We start from the raw sequence: 22,377 nt of genomic DNA, 5'->3' as shown, positions 1-22,377 counted from the left end.
CATGGCAATGCTCCATTCCATGTCAATGCTCCATTCCATGGCAATGCTCCATTCCATGTCAATGCTCCATTCCATGGCAATGCTCCATTCCATGTCAATGCTCCATTCCATGGGCAGTGCTCCATTCCATGGGCAGTGCTCCATTCCATGGCAATGCTCCATTCCATGGGCAGTGCTCCATTCCATGGGCAATGCTCCATTCCATGGGCAATGCTCCATTCCATGGTCAAGTGCTCCATTCCATGGGCAATGCTCCATTCCATGGCAAGTGCTCCATTCCATGGGCAGTGCTCCATTCCATGGCAATGCTCCATTCCATGGCAATGCTCCATTCCATGTCAATGCTCCATTCCATGGCAACGCTCCATTCCATGGGCAGTGCTCCATTCCATGGGCAATGCTCCATTCCATGTCAATGCTCCATTCCATGGGCAGTGCTCCATTCCATGTCAATGCTCCATTCCATGGCAATGCTCCATTCCATGGGCAGTGCTCCATTCCATGGGCAGTGCTCCATTCCATGGCAATGCTCCATTCCATGTCAATGCTCCATTCCATGGCAGTGCTCCATTCCCTGGGCAGTGCTCCATTCCATGTCAATGCTCCATTCCATGGCAATGCTCCATTCCATGTCAATGCTCCATTCCATGGGCAGTGCTCCATTCCATGTCAATGCTCCATTCCATGGGCAGTGCTCCATTCCATGTCAATGCTCCATTCCATGTCAATGCTCCATTCCATGTCAATGCTCCATTCCATGGCAATGCTCCATTCCATGTCAATGCTCCATTCCATGTCAATGCTCCATTCCATGGGCAGTGCTCCATTCCATGTCAATGCTCCATTCCATGGGCAATGCTCCATTCCATGTCAATGCTCCATTCCATGGGCAGTGCTCCATTCCATGGGCAGTGCTCCATTCCATGGGCAATGCTCCATTCCATGGGCAGTGCTCCATTCCATGTCAATGCTCCATTCCATGGGCAATGCTCCATTCCATGTTAATGCTCCATTCCATGTCAATGCTCCATTCCATGTCAGTGCTCCATTCCATGGCAATGCTCCATTCCATGTCAATGCTCCATTCCATGTCAATGCTCCATTCCATGGGCAGTGCTCCATTCCATGGGCAATGCTCCATTCCATGTCAATGCTCCATTCCATGGGCAGTGCTCCATTCCATGGGCAATGCTCCATTCCATGGGCAGTGCTCCATTCCATGGGCAGTGCTCCATTCCATGGCAATGCTCCATTCCATGGGCAGTGCTCCATTCCATGTCAATGCTCCATTCCATGGCAATGCTCCATTCCATGGGCAGTGCTCCATTCCATGGGAATGCTCCATTCCATGGGCAATGCTCCATTCCATGGGCAGTGCTCCATTCCATGGGCAATGCTCCATTCCATGGCAATGCTCCATTCCATGGGCAATGCTCCATTCCATGTCAATGCTCCATTCCATGGCAACGCTCCATTCCATGGGCAGTGCTCCATTCCATGGGCAATGCTCCATTCCATGGGCAGTGCTCCATTCCATGGCAATGCTCCATTCCATGTCAATGCTCCATTCCATGTCAATGCTCCATTCCATGGGCAGTGCTCCATTCCATGTCAATGCTCCATTCCATGGCAATGCTCCATTCCATGGGCAGTGCTCCATTCCATGTCAATGCTCCATTCCATGGGCAGTGCTCCATTCCATGGCAATGCTCCATTCCATGTCAATGCTCCATTCCATGGGCAGTGCTCCATTCCATGTCAATGCTCCATTCCATGGGAATGCTCCATTCCATGGCAATTCTCCATTCCATGTCAATGCTCCATTCCATGGGCAATGCTCCATTCCATGTCAATGCTCCATTCCATGTCAATGCTCCATTCCATGTCAATGCTCCATTCCATGGGCAGTGCTCCATTCCATGGGCAATGCTCCATTCCATGTCAATGCTCCATTCCATGGGCAATGCTCCATTCCATGGGCAGTGCTCCATTCCATGGCAATGCTCCATTCCATGTCAATGCTCCATTCCATGGGCAATGCTCCATTCCATGGGCAATGCTCCATTCCATGGGCAGTGCTCCATTCCATGGCAATGCTCCATTCCATGTCAATGCTCCATTCCATGGGCAGTGCTCCATTCCATGGGCAATGCTCCATTCCATGGGCAGTGCTCCATTCCATGGCAATGCTCCATTCCATGTCAATGCTCCATTCCATGTCAATGCTCCATTCCATGGGCAGTGCTCCATTCCATGGACAATGCTCCATTCCATGTCAATGCTCCATTCCATGGGCAATGCTCCATTCCATGGCAATGCTCCATTCCATGTCAATGCTCCATTCCATGGGCAATGCTCCATTCCATGGGCAGTGCTCCATTCCATGGCAATGCTCCATTCCATGTCAATGCTCCATTCCATGGGCAGTGCTCCATTCCATGGGCAATGCTCCATTCCATGGGCAGTGCTCCATTCCATGTCAATGCTCCATTCCATGTCAATGCTCCATTCCATGGGCAGTGCTCCATTCCATGGCAATGCTCCATTCCATGGGCAATGCTCCATTCCATGGGAATGCTCCATTCCATGGGCAGTGCTCCATTCCATGGGCAGTGCTCCATCCCAGGGCAGTGCTCCTGCCCCAGTTATCTCCTGGACTTTGCCCAGGCACTGATACAGAGTGCTGGCTCAGGAATCAAAGCCCCAGATCAAATCTTTGCCACCGAGCCTTGGCCCCCTGGCTCTGCTCCTGGGCACTGCCCTGGCCCAGGGGGATGCTGTGGGCACTGCTCAGCATTCCCTGGAGAGTTCTGGCTGGATGTGGCACTCAGTGCTCTGGGTTAGGGACAAAGTGAGGGATGGGCACAGCTGGACTGGGTGATCCTGGAGTGCTTTTCATCCCAAATCATTCTGTGGTGCCTGAGTTTCTCAGGTGTGCCATTGTCCTTTCCTGTGAACCTGGAGGAGGAGGTGGTGGTGCCTCTCAGGGTAGAAACTGGTTGGTTTGAGCTGTTGGAGATTTAATTTCAGTCCCTTGAGTCCCCTTTCCCTCCAGCCCCCCAGGCAGCCACCTCTAAATAAAGGTTTTAAACTCACACACCCTAATTCCTCCCTTGGAGGAGCTGTCACCTTCACTTTACAGCAAGATTGAAATTTATTTGCAAAGATTAGTACAAAATTCGTGACAGGCAGTTTGTGTGCAGGTCAGTATTTAAATACCTGCAGAAGGAGTGAGGGACCTGGAAGTTGAGGCTGATGTGGAGCTCTTGGGGAAGGCCCTGTGTGTCATCACTGAATGAGGAAGAGACATTTGGAAATCCCTCCCAGGCAGCTCCCTGTCTGCTACCAGGGCCTTTCCCACCTCCTGAGAATTTGGATTTTAACTCCAGGTGTGGGTTTGAGCAGCACTCCTCATTGTAATCCATCTATCAGACATGAACAGTGCTGCTTGAGGAGCAGCAGCTCCTGGGATCCCTGAAGTGTGGATTCTCTGCTTCATTACAGCCCTACATGTGTGCACAGAATCTGTATTTTTAGAAGAAAAATGTCATGTTCAGCTGATAAAAGGATCCAATGTGTAATAGCAAGGTAATGACTTCTCCCTGTTGGAGGGGATAAGGTGGAACAAAGGAGATGTCAAGGATTGTTCCTGGAAGTGATTAATATTTTAGTGTAGGTGATGAGCAGTGGAGAGGTGGAAGTCCCCAGTGCCATGGAGGTGCCACCTCTGTCTCCTTGGGCACTTCATATTTTCAATATTTTTTAATATTGCTGCTAATAAAGTGCTCCTGGAGATTTCTTGGCAGCATTATTGCCTTAACTCAGGTGTTGATTTGTGATTTTCAATACAAATCTCAAAACCAGTCACAGAGAAGGTTTCAGGTGAGGCTTGCAGTGGGACAGTTTTGGTGCCCTGCATTTGCTGTGCATCCCTGGAGGGCTCAGTGACAGAGATGTCACCTGCTCACAGCCCTTTGATGGATTTGCAGTTAGGGAGGTGTCCTTCACCCCTGCAGCTGGGAATGCTGGCCATCTCTGAATTGGTTGTAATGGGAATGAGATGGGTTTGGGCAGGAGCATCCCCAAATTCTTCCAGCAGTGAAGATGTGGATGAATTCCCAGCAAGTGATTCCCAGGTCAGACAGGGTAACAGCAAGCCTGGATTTGGGGGGATAGAAACCAGCATTATTAATTTTTGTCTTCTTTTTCTTTTTTAGAGTTGGGATTAAAAGTATGAGGGACAACATTTTGTGTCCAGACTCAGCTGTTTATTAATTTTTATTGATAGTACAATGAGTGCTGCAGCCCTTGCAGCTAACAAGTTAAAAATGGAGAAATGGTGGTGGATCTCACTCATTACAAGGTCTTTTTAAGCTAAATAGTCCAATTAAAAGCTAACACTTAGATTCTTTTTAGTTTTGACCCAATGACTAAACACCTGTGACCCACAGTGTGGCATTTTTTATTCAATTAAAAAGTACTACCTAAAGTCAAGAAGAACAAGAAGGAAGAAAAACCAATGCTCTAATACCTCTTATCCCACACTCATTATTATATTCTAAACCCCCAAATTCCAAACCCTTCACCATGTGATATCACACACTTTTATTTTAAATACACACCAGTGATTTTAACTCAATTTTGGAAGCTTCTCCAAGGCCTCAGGTCAGAATCAGTGTTCCATGGGGATCAGTGCCTGAAGCACAGAAAGTTCCAGACTCTCAGGGTTTAGGGTTTAGGGTTTAGGGTTTAGGATTTGTCACCAAAATGAGAATTCATTTGGTGGGCTGGGCAGGGCTGGTTTGCATCAATCAGATCTCCCTGTACCCTGCTGGGGGTGTGTGACAGCCACTGAGGCACACAGATGCTTCAGGAGGGGAATGTAGGTCACCCAAGGAGCTGCTGTCTCACAGCACTGTCATCTGCTTCGTTAAGAATAGATTAATTGGGAGGAGAAAATCTGGCACCAGGGCTGCTGCTGTCCTGTGTCCTGTGTCCTGTGTCCTGCCTTACACCAGCTGGGAACTTCTCTGGGTTCTGTGGGATTGGGGAAACAAGCTGGAAGGGCAGTTTCATAAAGTGCTGGGAAATGGATTCAGGACAGAGCCAGGGGGTCACTGAGAGGGGCTGCTAGAGCCTGAGCAGCCTCTTGGAAAGGAAATGCACTTGGGTTTATCTCTCATTTAGCAAATGTTGTGTTAAAAGCTCAAGTGCTTCCTTTGGATTTTGGGAATCTACTGCATTCCTAAAAATAGATGCTGGAATTAAGTTTTTTTTTTTAAGATATACACACTCATGCTAGCAAATGTCACTGGGTAAGAGTCTTTAACTTAGCTTTACTGAGTGAGCTCTGGTCATAATTCCTGTATGCAAAATACCAATTTTCAGGATACTGCACGTCCTGTGGATCCCCAGCAGCTGGATCCAGCTATTCCATGGCAGTTTCTCTGCTCTTGCTGTGGATGTTACCCAGAAGAAAAAGCAGTTTTGTGTGTCTTGTGTCATGGTGTGGAGGGGTGGAGGCTGCTGACCTCGGGGTAAAGCAGGGAATGTTTATCCAGGTGATGGGGATGGTTTGGTGAGGGGGTGATGAGAGAGCTTTTGGGGAAGGAGAGGCCTTTGGGTGATGGACTGAGGATGGCAGGGTTGGCACTGGATGTATGGGAAAAAACTGAGCACTGATCGTGCCATCACTTGTGGCTGTGCAATTAAAGTCATTGAATCACTGGGTCTGCTGCCATGGTCCTGCCAAGCCCAGCTGGATCCAAACCAGGCTCCCAGACAGCACCTTCCCCTTCAGAGGGAGCTTCTCCTCCCTCTTGTGGAGCTTTCTCAGACCTCTAGCATGGTTGGCCTTGGTGATTTTAGATGGACAATTCCTTGATTCTGTTGTGTAAATGAGCTCAGTGTGCTCACAAGGTTTCAGCAGAAGTGTGTGTTACTTTATTTCGTGTGAGGTGTGTGCTGAGTGCATTCAGGTGCATTTCAGGTTTCAGCAGAGATGTGTGTTGCTTTATTTCGTGTGAGGTGTGTGCTGAGCATTCAGATGCACTTCAGGTGCTCTGTCAGTGCTGAGCTGTCACGACTTGAAACCTGCAGAGCAGGACGAGTGAGTTCCTGCTGCAGCTCTGGTTTGCACACTCTGCACTGGTAAAAACTTCCTGCAGAGGAGGAGAAACACCTGAATTCACTGAATTTCTGCTTTGCTAACACATAAACCCACGGTTTACTTGTACCTTGAGTTCTTTGTTATGCACCAGGTCTGGGATGCCAGGAATGATGGAACTGAAGGTGTAGAAGGGAGAGCAAAGGCAGCCAGGAGGCCATTCCAGAGTCACTGTGATTCCCTCTGGGATGCTGCCAGGGCTGCTCCTCTCTCTCCCCATGGCTGTGGGACCCCAGGGTCTCTGGGATTCCTGCCCTGCCTCTGCTCCTTTCCCCGAGCTCTGCTCCCTCTCCAGGCTCTGTGTCCCAACAAGTCAGGCAGGTTCTCCCCTCCTGCCCTGGAGTCCTGAGTCACTGCAGCTGGGGAGGCTGTCAGGGCACTCCCTGGCAGTGTGTGCAGTCCTGGCTCTGAGCACTGTGGGAGTGAAGAGGGCTGGAATGTGCAGCGTGGCCCAGCACAGAGTGAGTGTGTGCTGCCTCTGTGTGCTGGGGCTGCATTATTTATAACCTGTTTATAAAGCTCTTTGTGTGGGCTTGTCTCGGGCCAGCAGCAGCACTTGGCTTGTCTGATCCAGGTGTTCAGGCCTTGCAGATTCCTGTTGAGTGCTGGGTTATGCAGGCAGATCATGGGATGGCTTCCCATGGAAAAGGACAGGGATGTTGGGAAGGAATCCCAGTATTCCCCTTGGGTTTCCCAGAGAAGCTGTGGCTATCCCTGGAGTGTCCAAGGCCAGCTTGGATGGGGTTTTTGATGCCTGCAAATAGAACACAAACGTTTCTACCTGGGACAGTGGAATGAGACAAGATGAGATTTAGTGTCCCTCCCACCCACTGTGGGGTTTGATGAATGCTGTTTTTCCTGTTTCCTCGAAGAGCTCATGGCCACATGTCAGTGCAGGAAGGATCCTTGCAGCAGTGGGTGCTGTCCCAGGGCTGGGATCTGTGTGCACACACACCAGCAGGTGAGCTGTGTGTGCAGGGCTCTCCCCAGGAGGAGGAGGAGCAGCTGCTGGCTTTGCTGAGTTATTCTGCTGTTTGCTCAGGGGATTAAGGGTGTTTGAGCTCCCAGAGCAGGGTGTGTGCAGTTGGGGCATCCTCCTGCAAAGGCACGAGCAGAATTCGTGCTGCCTGCTGGGTTTAAACCAGGAGCAGTGTGTGTTTGCATCCTGTCACACCCAGAGCATCCACAAGTTTCTGGTTTTGTCCCATCCCTGGTTTTTTGTTGCTGATCAGGCTGCCTTTCCCTCTCCCCACTGTCCTTCCCATGTACCTGAGCATGCTACACCTGATCAGGGCTGAGCACAAGGAAGAGTTCAAATGCAGGGCAGTCCCTCACTGCTGATGAATAAATGTTTTGTTGGGAAGAGCAGCCATGGCCTGCAATGTCAGTTCCTAGCTCGGTCTGGAAGTTGGTTTAACAGGAGCCAGGTGGGTGAGTTTTGACTTTGCCTGGTGACCCTTTGTGCTGTTTTATTGAAGCTTTCTCCTGAGAAGGAACTCCCAGAGCACTGATGGTCAGAGACCCTGCTGTTGGAGAAGTTGTTGGGATTGGGGAACAGGACATGGTGGGTTCCAGCTCCCCTTGGAGCCCTGTTCTGGCAGCTCCTCCCCTCTGCAGTTGGGTGCTGTGCTGGCTGCCAGAGGTGGCACAGCCTGATTGCAGCAGGAATTGCCATGAGTGCCAGGGCTTGTCCCAGCCAGCCTAAAGCTTCCCACTCCCTCCCACAGCAGCTGAGTTTGGCTCCCTGATAGAACTCAGCCTTTCACTCCAGCCTTTGCCAAAGGATGAGGCTGGGAGTGGCCTCAGTGTCTCTTTCCTGAATCCCCATCTCAGAGCTGTGATTCTCACAGTGATGGAGCCTGTTCCTTTCTTATCTCAGCTCTAGCAGGTGCTGTAACAGCCACAGCAAGGTACAAACCTTGTCTTTCCTGCTCACTTGTGGAAATTCCTGCACTGGAAGTGCCTGGGCAGGCAGAGCATTGGCTGCTGTCTCCAGTGAATGAGCAGCTCTCCCATTCATGGAGTGTGAAGGACAAGGCTCAGCAGTCCCAGGAGCACAGGCTGTGCCATACCTGCACTCAGTGTGGAGCTGGGATCCCCCACGTGTGCTTGGAGCTTACACAGGGCCCAGGAAACAGCCCCAAAGTGCCTTTATTTAAATGCCAAAAATGCAATAAAAGAGAGCTGACAACAGCAGCAGTAATTAAACCTGGGAGCTTTTAAAATCACCAAATGAACTCGGGGGTGGAAAGCTTTGTCTGGTCTGTCTAAGCACAGAGATTTCCTGAGATCTCCTCAGTCTTCAGAGAGAGGCATTAACCTCAGTGCAGAGTCCCAGAGCCCCTGGATTTGGAAAAGACCCCCAAAAACTTGGAATCCAAGCTGTGCCCATGCCCACCCTGTCCCCAGCCCCCATCCAGGCCTTCCCTGGGCACCTCCAGGGATGGGCACTCAGCATGAACAGCCCCTTCCTCCCAAGGGCTGCCCACCCTTGCTGTGGAGAAATCCCTGCCAAACTCCCCAAAATGCCAAGTGCAGAACTCCAAACTCTGCAGGACAATGCACAATGCAGCTGGAGTGCCATTTGCACAGGCAGCAGCCGTTAACCTTGGCTATCCGTTAGGATAATAATTAATGATTTCGTAAGAACTCTTCAGCACTAAATCCACTTTCTCTTGCCAAGGAAAGCCCAGCACAAGCTCATCAGGCAGGAGCTGAGAGTTCTACTTTTAATTAAGCTCTTAATGGTCTCAGTTACTGCTTAAGTCTTTCAAAACATTTCTTGTGTGAGGGAGTCAGAGCTGCACAGTGTGGAGGAACCATCCCAAGCCACACTCAACATCTTCAGTGCCAGCACTGCCTTCCAGAGGTTTTCTGGGAGCCATTTCCTGGGAATTCCTTTTCCAGGAGCTGTTTCCTGGGAAATCCTTTTCCAGGAGCTGTCTCCTCTGTCCTTCACCCCTCAGCACAGAACAAGGGCTCAGTGTTATTTTCTCCAGGTGGTGTCCCCAGCACTGGGACTTTGCTGGGCTGATTTCACTCGGTGTGAGAAGTTTTGGAAACACAAGCTTAGACAGGAGAGTTTATTTTGGAGGGGCAATAGCAAGCCCCAGGCCAGGGGCTCTTTGTGTTTGGGACCCTGGCACTGCTGGATTCCAGCACAGGGATACACACCTGCTAGGAAAGACCTTGACTCCTCACCTTATAAAAAATAAAACCCAAACAAACTGTGAACTCTGTTTCAGTGGTACAGTGACCTCATTTACATCTGATAAATTTACAGATAAGATAATCCAGCAATAATCTCCATCCCTGGCAGTGCCCAGAGCCAGGTTGGACAGGGCTTGGAGCAGCCTGGGACAGTGGGAGGTGTCCCTGCCAGGGCAGGGGGTGGCACTGGACGGGCTTTAAAGTTCCAACCCAAACCATGCCATGGTTTTATAGTCAGGTGAGGCTCCTGGAGAAGGTGCTGTGGCTCTGGCTGAGAAGTTCCCCTCCCTCAGGATGACCCAGCACTGAGAGGGGCTCAGCTGGGCACAGCCACCAGACACCTGACAGGAGTGTGCTCTGAGTTCTGCCACAGGAACTTGGGTGTTGAGCTGCTCTTGGAATACACACTTCAAAATCCTGGCTGTTGTCAGAGCCTGTGGCACAAAGCTGGGCAGCTTGAACACACAAGATTTGAATTATATAATTATATATAATTATTATAGCGTTGGTGAGGCTGGAAAAGGCGGCCTAGACCATCCCCTGCACTGCCAAGGCCACCACTGCCCCATGTCCCCAAGTGCCACACCCAGAGGGCTTTTAAACCCCTTCAGGGATGGGGACTCCAGCCCTGGGCAGCTGTGCCAGTCCTTTCCAGGCAGGAATTGTTCCCAATATCCAAGCTGAGCCTGCCCTGGCCCAGCCTGAGCCCATTTCGCCTTCTCCTGTCCCTGTTCCCTGGCAGCAGAGCCCGACCCCCCCTGGCTGTCCCCTCCTGGCAGGGAGTTGTGCAGAGCCACAAGGTCCCCCCTGAGGCTCCTTTTGTCCAGGCTGAGCCCCTTTCCCAGCTCCCTCAGCCTCTCCTGGGGCTCCAGCACTTCCCAGCTCCCAGGATGAATTTGTGCTTGTTTGCTTTTCTGCCCTGAGCTGAGCACACGTGGTGCTGCTGCAGTGTGTGCACAGCAATTATTAATGAATTACTGACAAAATGCAGCTCTTCCTCTGCTGCTCTGGGCCTGTCTTGGGTGGGATGTGCTGAGCTGGGTGCTGTGGGATGTGTCTGTGGGGTGGGATACAGGGATACAGGGATGGGATACAGGGATGGGATGTCCCTGCAGGGTGGGATGGGATGGGATGGGATGGGATGTCCCTGCAGGGTGGGATGGGATGTCCCTGCTGGATGAGGTGGGATGTCCCTGCAGGGTGGGATGTCCCTGCAGGATCGATGGGATGTCCCTTCAGGGTGGGATGTCCCTGCAGGGTGGGATGGGATGTCCCTGCAGGATGGGATGTCCCTGCCAAGCTCCATCTCCCAGCCGTGCCCTCCTCCTGCCCTACATTCTGCTTCCTCCCGCCCAGCATCCTCCCCGTGCTCAATGGGGGCTTTGTTTGGAAGGAATGCAAACAAAATTCGGGCTGTGTGGAAAGGGCCAGCTCATCATTTGTAGCTCTGCAGTGGACTGGAAAATAACTTTTTCTCCCTCCCTCCTTCCCTCTCGTACCTCAGTCACTTGTCAGGAACAGTCACTTGGTGATTTAGTGGCAGAGGAGATTTAGTGGCTCCTTGGCAGGGGCTTGGGAAGGTGTCAAGTGATATGGAAATGATTACAGGCTTAAAGCTGTTCTGCTGATGCAGCTCCTGGCTCTGCCTTAGCATCTTATATCTGAGAGGGCTGGGAACACAAATCCTTGAGCCAACAGTTGTGTGTCCAGCAGGACATGGAAGGTTTAACCCTGCACAGGTCCAGTGTTCCTGTGGCTGCAGTGTCCAGTGTGAGCTGGCAGCCCCTGAGCTGCTCCTGGGCAGAGCAGACTCAGGGTTTGTGTGAGGGCAGAGTTTGCACTGACCATGGCATCAACTGTGCTGCTCCTCAAAGCCTTGGTACCCCCAGGCAGGAGCCCAGAAATCCATAAATGCTCCTGTCCTTTCTAAAGCTGACTTCAGCTTGGTCACACCTGGGCCTGGGGAATCATTGGATCCCAGAACATCTGGATTTTACAAGATTTTTGTAGGTCAGGTTTTCCTGTGAATTCCAGCTTGTCCTGCTGAAGGTGATGAATATCTTATGGACACTTAATGAGGGAGTAATTTCATGCTCATCTTTAATTCATGAGCTCTTTCATTATCCCCCTGTGATGACGAGATGTCTGTTCTTCAGCCACTCAGGTTTTACACCATTACCCTCTTCAGCCCTTTCCTGAACTGGGTTTTCCTGGAAACCTCCCCACACGTGTTTTCTGGGAAGCCTTTGTGTTTCTGCTGTTTATTGTCACTCCAGCCACACAGGAGTCTCCCTTTCCCAGGCTCCTGCACCTCCTCTGGAAGTATTTCCAGGGAAATATATTGCTATTTATAACAATCTTTCTGTTCTGAAGGCTGAGCTGGTGTAATGGGATGGGAGCTGAGTATAACATGGGATTAGAGATTTATTTTATCCCCAGATACTGGAGTTGGCTAAATCCCTCCCAGTGCAGAGAAGAGTTAATTTCCTTAGCTGGGTTAATAATTTACTTTATCTTAACACATAAAAAGTGGCTCTCAAACATTCTGCTGCAGCTGGGCACAGCCCAGAGGTAACTGTCACCTTATAAAACATTTCATTTCTCATGTCTGTTGGTTTTTGTTTGGTTGTGTTGCTGGGGACACCACATGGCAGCAAACAACTCCCAGGGCTGGGTGGATTTGGGGCAGGTTTGGCAATCAGTCATTCAGCAGGTTTGTATTTCCAGTCACATCAGTGTGATAGTTAATAAACAGATTTAAAAATGTTAAAATGTTAACTCATGTGAGGGATGCAGCAGTGCTGGGGCTGGCTGGAAAATAAAGGAGCACAGCTCCCATGCAAAGTTCTTATGTAATATTGCATTTCACAAATTCTGTTTCATCTTTCTGGGTATAAAGTGACCTTGTGGATTTGGGAGGGAAGTTTGAGATTGCAGCTGCTGCCTTTTCAAAAGTCTAAATATAAACAGGTTTTTGGAAAGCATGAGGGATGATCAGTGGTGTTCTCTGATTGGAACTGAAAGTCAGGATGGTGGTGTCTAATTAATGTCAGAGCAGTTTGGGGGGATGGTTTGGAGAGTTCCTGCTGCAACCTCTGCTTTGGGGAAAGGAGGTTAAATCCTGCCAGGAGAGCCCTGGAGGGGCTGGGGAGGGGCTGGAGCCCCAGGAGAGGCTGAGGGAGCTGGGAAAGGGGCTCAGCCTGGACAAAAGGAGCCTCAGGGGGGACCTTGTGGCTCTGCACAACTCCCTGCCAGGAGGGGACAGCCAGGGGGGGTCGGGCTCTGCTGCCAGGGAGCAGGGACAGGACAAGGGGAAATGGGCTCAGGCTGGGCCAGGGCAGGCTCAGCTTGGACAGCAGCAGGAATTTCTGCATGGAAAGGGTGCTCAGGCCTTGGCAGGGGCTGCCCAGGCAGGTTTGCAGTGCCCATCCCTGCAGGTGTCACCTGGATGTGGCACTTGGGGACTTTCTGTTTTAGCTGGGATTGAAAATAAAATCCTTTGTCATGGTGTGTGCTTGGCTGAGCCTTGGTGACACTTGTGGTGACACTTGTGCCAGGCTTTGGCTGTCCCAAACCCAAGGCTGAAGCAGGGATGGGTCTGCACAAGCAGACCAAGCTCTGATAATTCACTTTTTCTTGCTGGTTAAAGCCTGGAGTGTTCAGTGGAAGCTCAGAGTGTCTGTTAACCCTGTGTGTGCTGGGAGAGGTGGGGCAGAGCTCCCTGGAGCAACTCCCCAGGGAATGAGGCTGCCAGAGCTCCTGCAGCCTTGGGGCAGCACTCTGGGGCACAGGGGCATGGTTGGGGTGTCCAGTGCAGACCCTGAGGCCATTTCAGTGTCCTGGACATCCCTCCTTAACCTGGCAGTTCAGAGAAAGAAGAAAAAGCTGCTGTTCTGCTGTTGTGTCTCAGCTCTTCAGAGTGGATGTAGAATTGATTTTGTTTTAAAATAAATAAACACTAATTACTTATTTATGTGTTTGTTTATTTTAGGGATAGACTTCAAGATTAAAACTGTTGAATTGCAAGGAAAGAAGATCAAGCTACAGATCTGGTGAGTAACACCCAGCTTCCTCCAGCAGCAGGTGTTCTGGGGAGAGTTTGCTGTGCCTGAGTTCCCTCCAGGGATGCAGCTTTGGAGCTGGGTGTGCACACACTGCATGTGTGTGTCTGCAGCAGGAGCAGTGTTTGTAACCACTGGACAGGCTGCTCCTGGGCCAGGCTGCTGGCACACCTCCTCACAGGCTGTGATTTAGTGGGAAGTGCTCTAAAGCTGGAATTTTGAACTGAGGACTTGCCTGCAGTCTGTGACTATAAATTGACTGGTAGCCTTGCTTTGTGTCAGCAGGAAAATGCAGTCCAGGGCTGCACTTGGGCTGGAATTTTCCATGTTCAGCTGGCTGGTACACAGCTGCTCTGTGGGAATGTCTGACAGGAGGCAAAGCCTCAGCTCCTTCCTGTGAGCTGCTGTGCTTTAACCACAGGCTTTTCAGCAGCTCAGGAGAGCCTGTGGCTCCCTGCTCACATCTCCAGAGCTCTGAGCTGGCATTTGTCCCTTTTGTCCCTCTCCCAGCTGTCCCATGGCTCTGTGACACTGGGGTCTGTGGATGCAGGAGGGTGGAGGGTCTTTCCCTCATTGCAGGGTAGTTGTGAGGGATTGTCCTTCCTGAGCAGGGCATCTTGGCACCAGCACCCTGAGGGAGTGTTAGAAGTGACAGAGAGCATGTTTGGATGGGATATTGGGCAGGAATTGTTCCCTGGGAGGAAATTCCAGGGGCTGTGGCTGCCCCTGGATCCCTGGCAGTGCCCAAGGCCAGGCTGGGCATTGTTGGGACATCCTGGGACACTGGAAGGTGTCCCTGCCATGGCACTGGGTGAGCTTTGAGGTCCTTTCCAACCCAAACCATTCTGGGATTCTATGACTAAACTTAAAAAGAAAAATCATCATGAAATGTGAAAAACTGAAAATGTGCAGAAATGGATTATTTAATGCATATATAAAGAGCAAGATGTAATTAAACTGTACAGATTGTGGGGTTTGGTGCTTTAGGGAAGTGGAGTTGGGTGAGCTGAGATTTATACAGTGGCAACTTTGAAATATCACAAAATTGGGAAGTTGTGGCCTGAATCTACTGCTTGTTTCTGCCAGGTTCAGATTGCACATTTGAAATGAAGCTCCTACAGAAAAATTAAAAAAATTCTAATAAGTTTCCAGCTTTTCCTGTAGCAGAAGCTTTGCCCAGCAGTGGCTCAGTGTCTTGTGGAGGTGTTTTGTGCAGTGCATCTCTGTTTCCCCCCTGCTTCCTACTCTGAACTCACTCCACACTTGCAGGAGCTGTGACCATTCCCAGAACAGCCCAAGGCAGCAGCTGAGAGAGCAGGGATGGATTTAGGGAACATTTCCTGAGGCTGCTCCAGAGTGTGGATCTGCAGTTATTAAAGCTCATGAAATTCCTGTGGAGCACTTGTGGAGCTCCTCCAAGTCCCTGTGCATGGCCCTGTCCTTCAGGTGTGACAGCACAGCCCAGCCCACAGCAGGACAGCTCCTTTCCTCTTCCTGGCCATGAAAAAAGGGCCTTGTGACAGATCACAGCCATGAGCTCTGACATTTATATTTAGGAGCAGGAACACAAAGGTCAGGCTGAATTAAACCTGCCTGGGCTGAGGAGCAACTCAACACTCAGCTGTTCAAGTGCTGCTGTGTAAGGATCAGGCTGGGTTAGAGATTCTCCTGTGCTCCAAATGTGAGTGTGCTGCCAGGAGCAGGGTGGGACACAGTCTGGAGTGGGTTTATCCTGGGCAGATCATGGAGAACCTGTGTGCCAGGTTCTGGGTGGAATCACAGCCAGGAACTCCTTGGCTGGGTTATTGTCCAACCCCTCTTGGGGACTGGACAAATTCTTGGCAAGAGAATCCCAGGAATTCTCTTCTTTGGGAGAATTGCTGCTGGGACAGTCACTGATGGGGCTGGTCCAGCATCTGGGGGAAAGGAATTGAGACACATTTGGGAGTGGAAACACGTACAGAGGGTGGGACTGGAGGGGTTTGCAGTGCTCAGAGTCTGGAAGAACATTAACACTGTCATGAGGCAGAGAAGGAATGGAGGATAGTGAGAGATCCAGGAAAAGATGGTGCTGGCTTTGGGAAACACTGAAGGACTTCAAAGGGACAGGGGAGCAGAGCTAAAAATTGAGTGTGATGTCACACATTGAGGAAGTCAGGTAGAGCTGCTTTGAAATGGAAAGCAAAAGGCTTTGGCACTTCCCAGAACTCATTTACATAATGTAGCACTGAGAAATGGAATGGGATTTTCCTGGTGCTGTCACAGGGTGTCACAACACACCTTTTAAATCCTGGGTGTCCTGAGCAGGTTCTGACAGAGCCTGCTACCTTTTTCCAGCACCAGAACATCACTTCTGGCCTCAGGCTGGGAAGTGGCACATGGAAAACAGCAGGGAATGAAGTTTTACTGGGAAGCTCCTCATGGCCTGTAGTGGTAGCTGCAGGTGTGCATGGATGGGTTCACAAGGGATTTCACAGTTGGGTTTGGACCCTCCAATCCACAGAGGGGATCCAGAATTCCTCAACCACTGGGAAATGGAAGCTGGAAAACCTCTGGGCTGCCCAGGTACAAAAAGCAGAGCTGGGTTTGTGATCCAGGCAAAGCACAGGCTCAAAGGAATGTAACTATCAGCTAAAAATGGATTTTTTCTTTTTTTTCCTACTTAGCTGCTCCTCCAGCTCTCCAATCTTTAATGACATTTGTGTGTCAGCCTATTTTCCTACAGTCTTCCTGACTGGTTCCAAATTCTAGGAACAGCTCCTAGCTGTGTGCAGGACTGTATAATAACATTTTTCTCTCAGTGCATCTCTGCTGGCAGCACATTTCCATGGCCAGAGAAGTGTCCTCAGGAGCTTGGTTGATTCAGCAATGAGCTCTTGTCAGAAATAATCCCTGGAGTGTCCTGGGATGGCTGTGCAGGTGCAGCAGTGTGGTGTGGCCATCCTGAGCCATTCCAGGCTGGATGTGCCTCCACCCCCAGGTTTGTCCAGCCAGGAGTGCTGAGCCATGGGGAAATCCTTGGGGAAATCCTCAGCCTGCAGCTCCTGCAGCTCCCCAGCCTCTCCAGTGCCACATTGTTCTGCAAATGTAACAGAAATAAAATTCTTGGGGTTGTTTTGCTAGGAATTCCTTAGTTTGATATGTTGAAGACCTTCATTTTGAGCCACATGGGCTGGCAGGATGCTCACAAATCATCAGATCTCATCTCTTCTGGCTGCTGCAGCCGTGTAAATCTTTCATCAATAAATCATAATAGACTTCAGGGTTTCTTTAGTCTCTGCTAGGTCAGCTGGAAAGCTGTCCCAGCAATTCCTTTCTCTCCAGGTTAAACCTCTAATATGATACAGCTTATGCATATTTTAATGTTGGCATGAGAATAATTCAAATAGATTTTGCACTTTCCTTGGGCATCTCCTTTCCCCAGTCCCACAGGACAAGCTCCTTTGTCTTCACAAAGCTGAGCATCCAAGCTCCCTCCCTCTCCTGTGTTCCAATAATCCTTGCCCCCACTCATGTGAGCTGGGATGTAATGGGTTACTTGTACTGTTTGATTGGTGGTTTGGTTTTTTTTTTTTGTTGTTTTTACTTAGAGTTAGGATTAAAACATGAAGGAGATGAATTTCTTGTTTGGGCTTGGTTGTTTATTAAATTTTATTTATAGTACAGAGAGTTCTGCAACACTTCCAGCTACCAGCTAAAAGTGAGCAAAATGGAGCTGAATGGAGCTGGTTACAAGGCCTTTTATAGCTAAACAGTCCAATAAAGAACTAATATTTATATTATTTATCCTTTTAACTAATAACCAAACACCTGTGACCTGCAGTGCAGCACCAAGTGTCCAACCAGAAACTACTGCCTGAAATTATGGAGAAGAGGGAAGGAGGAGGAAAGAGACAACTCCCAAGAACCCCCATTCTTATATTCTAAACCCTCAAATCCCAAACCCCTCACCCTGTACAATCACACATTTCTATTCTAACCACACACCAGTGATTTTAACTCCAATTTGGAGCCTTCCCCAGTCACCAGCAGTGCTCTCCTGGGGTCAGAGCCAGCACAGAAAGCTCAGAACTGCCAGGTTTCAGGGCTCCAGCTTGGCCAGGTCTGTGCCCACACCCAGAGCTCTGGAGGCTGCTGCCATAGCCAGGGTTTGAACAGGGGATGGGGAGGCAGGGCACAAACAGGAGCTACCTGCTGCAGTTTGCCCAGGGTGGATCCAGAACCATAACTCATTTCCTCTGTGTGCCTCAGCCAGCCCTGATCTGCCATCCATTAGGAGTTATCTCTGAATAATGAATGGAGAATCCATTAACCAGGGGAAAGGGCAGCTAGAGTATTTATTAAAAAAAAAAACAAGGGAAACACTCCAGGTTCTTCACTGCTTCCCTCCCTGCCATTAGCTGAGCTGCAGCTGCCAGAAGGAGCAGTGGAGGAGTTAACCAGGCCAGTCAGTTGGAGGATGTGACAAGCAGTGAGTAGCAGCTCCGTGCTGCCAGCGCCAAGTTGTGTAAAACCACTCAGAATTGTTCCTGTGACAGCTGCTGGCCGTGGCAGGGGGGAGGAATCCCAGATCCCAAAGTCTGGTGGGGTTGGGAAGGATTTTCTGGTTGGTAGGAACCACTGGGAGGGAGTAACCAGGGGAAGGTGCTGGCAGGTGGGTACAGAATTGGGGAGAGAGAAAATAATGAGGTGTGAGTGGAGATCTGTGTAGATATTTTTGCAGGAGTTTGTCCTGAGTGAAGGAAAGGATCTGGGATATGCTAGGAAAGCCATCAGTTAGAGGATTAAACTTCCCAAAATTATTTCATAGAATCCCAGACTGGTTTGGGTGGGAAGGGACCTCAAATCCCACCCAGTGCCACCCCTGCCATGGCAGGGACACCTCCCACTGCCCCAATTCCCAATGTCCAGCCTGGCCTGGGGCACTACCAGGGATCCAGGGGCAGCCCCAGCTGTGCCAGGGAAGAGTTAACAGCTGGGATGAGGGGATAGACTGTGGGGTTTGTCTGGAAGATAAGCCAGAAAAGGTGAAGCTGTAAAGTTTCAGTCCAATTGAGGAGTGAGTTACAATTCCAGCTGCTGGAAAAAGTCCTGTGAAATTCAGTGCAGCCAAATGCCAAGTCCTGGGGCTCAGAGTGGGATGTCAGAGCAGTCTGCTCAGGGAGTGGGATGAGAAAACAGGAGTGCCTGGAAATATCCCAGTGTGGGGCTGCTGGGGCTCCAGGGGTGCCCTGGGTTTTTCTGAGCCATGGGCAATAGGAGGAATCCAGGGACAGGGGGCTGAGGCTGTACCTGAGCCCTTTGGGCAGTCAGTGCAGGCTGGGCAGGGCTTCCAGCAGCACCTCAGACATTTTCAGGAATACTCTGGGGATCCCTGGGTGGTTTGTGGAGCTGGGAATGGAGTCAGGTACCTCCCCAAGCCACAGGCAGCAATCCAGGCCTGTCAGGTGCTGGGGTTTGGGCCCTGCTGCTTCCTCCTCTGCTCCTTGCCCTCAGCCTGGTGTGAGCAGCTCCAGGAGCAGATGGAGATCAGTCACTGAGTGTGCTGCATTGTGAGCCAGCAGCTGTGGCTCAGGGAGACACCAGGCCCTGCTGGAGGGGGTTCTGGAGTGTGGAATCTTGGTTTAGATTACATTTGGAGATTCTACCTTGTCATAGAATCACTGAATCCCAGAATGGTTTGGGTGGGAAGGGACATTAAAACCCACTCAGTACCACCCCTGCCATGGCAGGGACACCTCCCACTGTCCCAATTCCCAGTGCCCAGCCTGGCCTTGGGCACTGCCAGGGATCCAGGGGCAGCCCCAGCTGCTCTGGGCACCCTGTGCCAGCCCTGCCCACCCTGCCAGGGAACAATTCCTGCCCAAGATCCCAGCCAGCCCTGCCCTGTGGCACTGGGAGCCATTCCCTGTGTGCTGTCCCTCCATCCTTGTCCCCAGTCCCTCTGCAGCTCTCCTGGAGCCCCTTCAGGCCCTGCCAGGGGCTCTGAGCTCTCCCTGGATCCTTCTGCTCTCCAGGTGAGCACCCCCAGCTCTCCCAGCCTGGCTCAGAGCAGAGGGGCTCAGCCTGGAGCAGCTCTGGGGCTCCTCTGGGCTCTCTGCAGCAGCTCCAGCTCCCAGGGGACAGGGACAGGACAAGGGGAAATGGAGGAGGGTATAGATTGGATGCAGGGAACAATTTCTGCCTGGAAATGTCCAGCTCTGAACATCTGATTGATACGAGTTTGATCAGAAATGTCAGGAATATACACCTGCAAAATCAAGTTAAAGCTTTATAAAACTTTATAAGACTGAGCTGAGAACAAAATTCCTGTCAGTGTTTGGTGTGACTTCCAGAGAGTGCTGAGTGACTGTGACATGGGAAGGGAACTGTGTGCCATGGTGGGGGGAGCCAGGAGGGGCAGGGAGCAGGGCTGGAGCTGTGTGTGAGCTGTGCTGACCCTGCAGGGACACGGCGGGGCAGGAGCGCTTCCACACCATCACCACCTCCTACTACCGAGGGGCCATGGGCATCATGCTGGTGTACGACATCACCAACGCCAAGAGCTTCGAGAACATCAGCAAGTGGCTGCGCAACATCGACGAGGTGAGAGACACAGCTGGGCCTGGGTCACCGGGGCTCCCTGCAGCTGTGCCAGTGACACACACAGAGCTGGGCCGGGGTCACCAGGGCTCCCTGCAGCTGTGCCAGTGACACAGAGCTGGGCCAGGGTCACCAGGGCTCTGCTCCAGCTGTGCCAGTGACACAGAGCTGGGCCAGGGTCACCAGGGCTCCCTGCAGCTGTGCCAGGGACACAGAGCTGGACCAGGGTCCCCAGGGCTCAGCTCTCCTTCAGCTGTGCCAGGTAACACACCCCAGATGTGAGCAAAGCATCCCCAGAGCTCAGCTCTCCCTCAGCTGTACCCAGAGCGTCTCTGAAGGTGCTGGACAGGGCTGGGGCAGCCCTGAGCCCCTGGTGCTGTTCCCAGCTGGCTGTGCCTCCATGCCCAGCTCTCCCAGGTTTATCCCAGCAGGGTGCACCTCTCCAAGCCAGGACCAGCCCATTTCTCCAGGAGAATGCTGTGGGAGAAGGTGCCAAAGGCTTCATCAAACCCTCAGCCTTTCCCTCATCCATTAAGGTCACACTGTCACAGAAGGGGATCAGGTTGGTCAGGCAGGACCTGTCACAAAGCCAGACTGGCTGGGCCTGACCTCCTGCTTGTCCTGCACGTGCTGTGGGATCACATCCCAGGTGATGTGCTCCAGGACCTTCCCCCTCTGAGGTCAGGCTGGCAGCCTGCAGTTCTGATCCTCCTTCAGCACTTCTTGGAGCCTGGCATCACACTGGCCAAGCTCCAGTGAGACAGGACCTTCCCAGCTCACCAGGGCTGATGAGAAATGATGATAAATGATAAATATTGCCCCTCCAGAGAGGCCTGTGCTGCAGGAATGGGCTGGATCTGGGATTCCTCATCCCTGGCCAGCCTGACACTGTGCAGGAGACTCAGACCTCTCCCCTCCCTGCTCCCTTTGGACGCCCTACCTCACTCCCTGCTTTCTGGTTCCCTTCTCTCCCTCATTCTGCCCTTGGGTCCTGCCCCATTTTCCTCCCCAGTCCCTCTTTCTCCCCTTCCTCATCCCTCACATTGTTCAGTGGGGAAAAGGAAACCATTAACCAGTGCTAGGAAGTCATTAGAGGCTGGGGTTAATTAACAGCTCATTCCTGTGCCACTGCAGTGCTGAAGCTCCCTCGTGGGCAGTGAAATGTCCCCAGATTGCAGTGCAGGTGGTGGCCTGGCCACAGCCAAGTGCAGCAGCGTTCTGGGTGTGCTGGGAGATGTGTGACCCTGTCCCTGTGTCCCTGTGTCCTTCCAGCACGCCAACGAGGATGTGGAGAGGATGCTGTTAGGAAACAAGTGTGACATGGAGGATAAAAGAGTTGTCCCTAAAGCAAAAGGTGAACAGGTGAGTATCAAACAAAAACTTCTTTATCCAAGTCAGCAAATCCCTGCCAAGGGGGTTGGGATGGCCCAGGGGGGTGTGCCAGGGAATGAATGCAGGAGTCCATGGCTGGGAATCCTGGCAATGCTTTCTCAGAAACTGCCATGAATGGGAAAAGTTCAGCTGCAGATTCTGCTTCCTTTGATAACTCAAAATTCCCAGGCATCCCTGAAGTTCCTCACTGTGTGGCAGTGTGTGGTATCCATCCTCTTGGGACCAGGCACAGATTTTAATTGTTCTGAACTGGGAAGTTCTGAATCCTCTGAGCCACCTCACCTGGCTGGTGCTGCTGGTGCCCTCTGGGGCTGGGGGAGTCACAGAATCCCAGAATCCCTGAGGCTGGGAAAGAGCTCCCAGAGCATCAAATCTAGCTGTGCCTGTTCCCCTCCTTGTCCCCAGCCCAGAGCTCTGAGTGCCACATCCAGCCCTTCCTTGGACACCTGCAGGGATGGGCACTGCAAACCTGCCTGGGCAGCCCCTGCCAAGGCCTGAGCACCCTTTCCATGCAGAAATTCCTGCTGCTGTCCAAGCTGAGCCTGCCCTGGCCCAGCCTGAGCCCATTTCCCCTTGTCCTGTCCCTGTTCCCTGGCAGCAGAGCCCGACCCCCCCTGGCTGTCCCCTCCTGGCAGGGAGTTGTGCAGAGCCACAAGGTCCCCCCTGAGGCTCTGGCACAGCCCAGGGGCCACTCTTGCCCACCTGGGCACACCTGGGCTCGTGTCCAGTCCAGTATTCCCTGCTTCATGCATTCTGCTGCTCCCAAAGTGGTGGTGGCACCACTGGAACATCCCCAGGGTCTCTAATCTCCCTCTCTCTGTTTGCTGCAGATTGCCAGGGAGCACGGTATTAGGTTTTTTGAAACTAGTGCAAAAGCAAATATAAACATTGAGAAGGCATTCCTCACATTAGCAGAAGACATTCTTCGAAAGGTAGGTGCTGCTTTGGAACAAACACCCTCAAATT

General features: G+C 51.4%; 1 protein-coding gene across 1 annotated transcript in view; it reads left to right on the top strand.

The window, feature by feature from the left end:
- Positions 1-22,377, top strand: part of RAB10 (RAB10, member RAS oncogene family) — a 38,737-nt gene that overhangs the window by 14,199 nt on the left and 2,161 nt on the right. The window contains exons 2-5 of the mRNA XM_033055314.2: positions 13,368-13,428; positions 19,884-20,022; positions 21,292-21,381; positions 22,242-22,343. Of these exons, the coding sequence (XP_032911205.1) occupies positions 13,368-13,428; positions 19,884-20,022; positions 21,292-21,381; positions 22,242-22,343 (392 nt within the window). The remainder of the gene's footprint in view (positions 1-13,367; positions 13,429-19,883; positions 20,023-21,291; positions 21,382-22,241; positions 22,344-22,377) is intronic.

Source organism: Catharus ustulatus, chromosome 3 (assembly GCF_009819885.2).
Source record: "Catharus ustulatus isolate bCatUst1 chromosome 3, bCatUst1.pri.v2, whole genome shotgun sequence".
NCBI lineage: Eukaryota > Metazoa > Chordata > Aves > Passeriformes > Turdidae > Catharus > Catharus ustulatus.
This window is presented reverse-complemented; position numbering and strand designations above follow the sequence as displayed.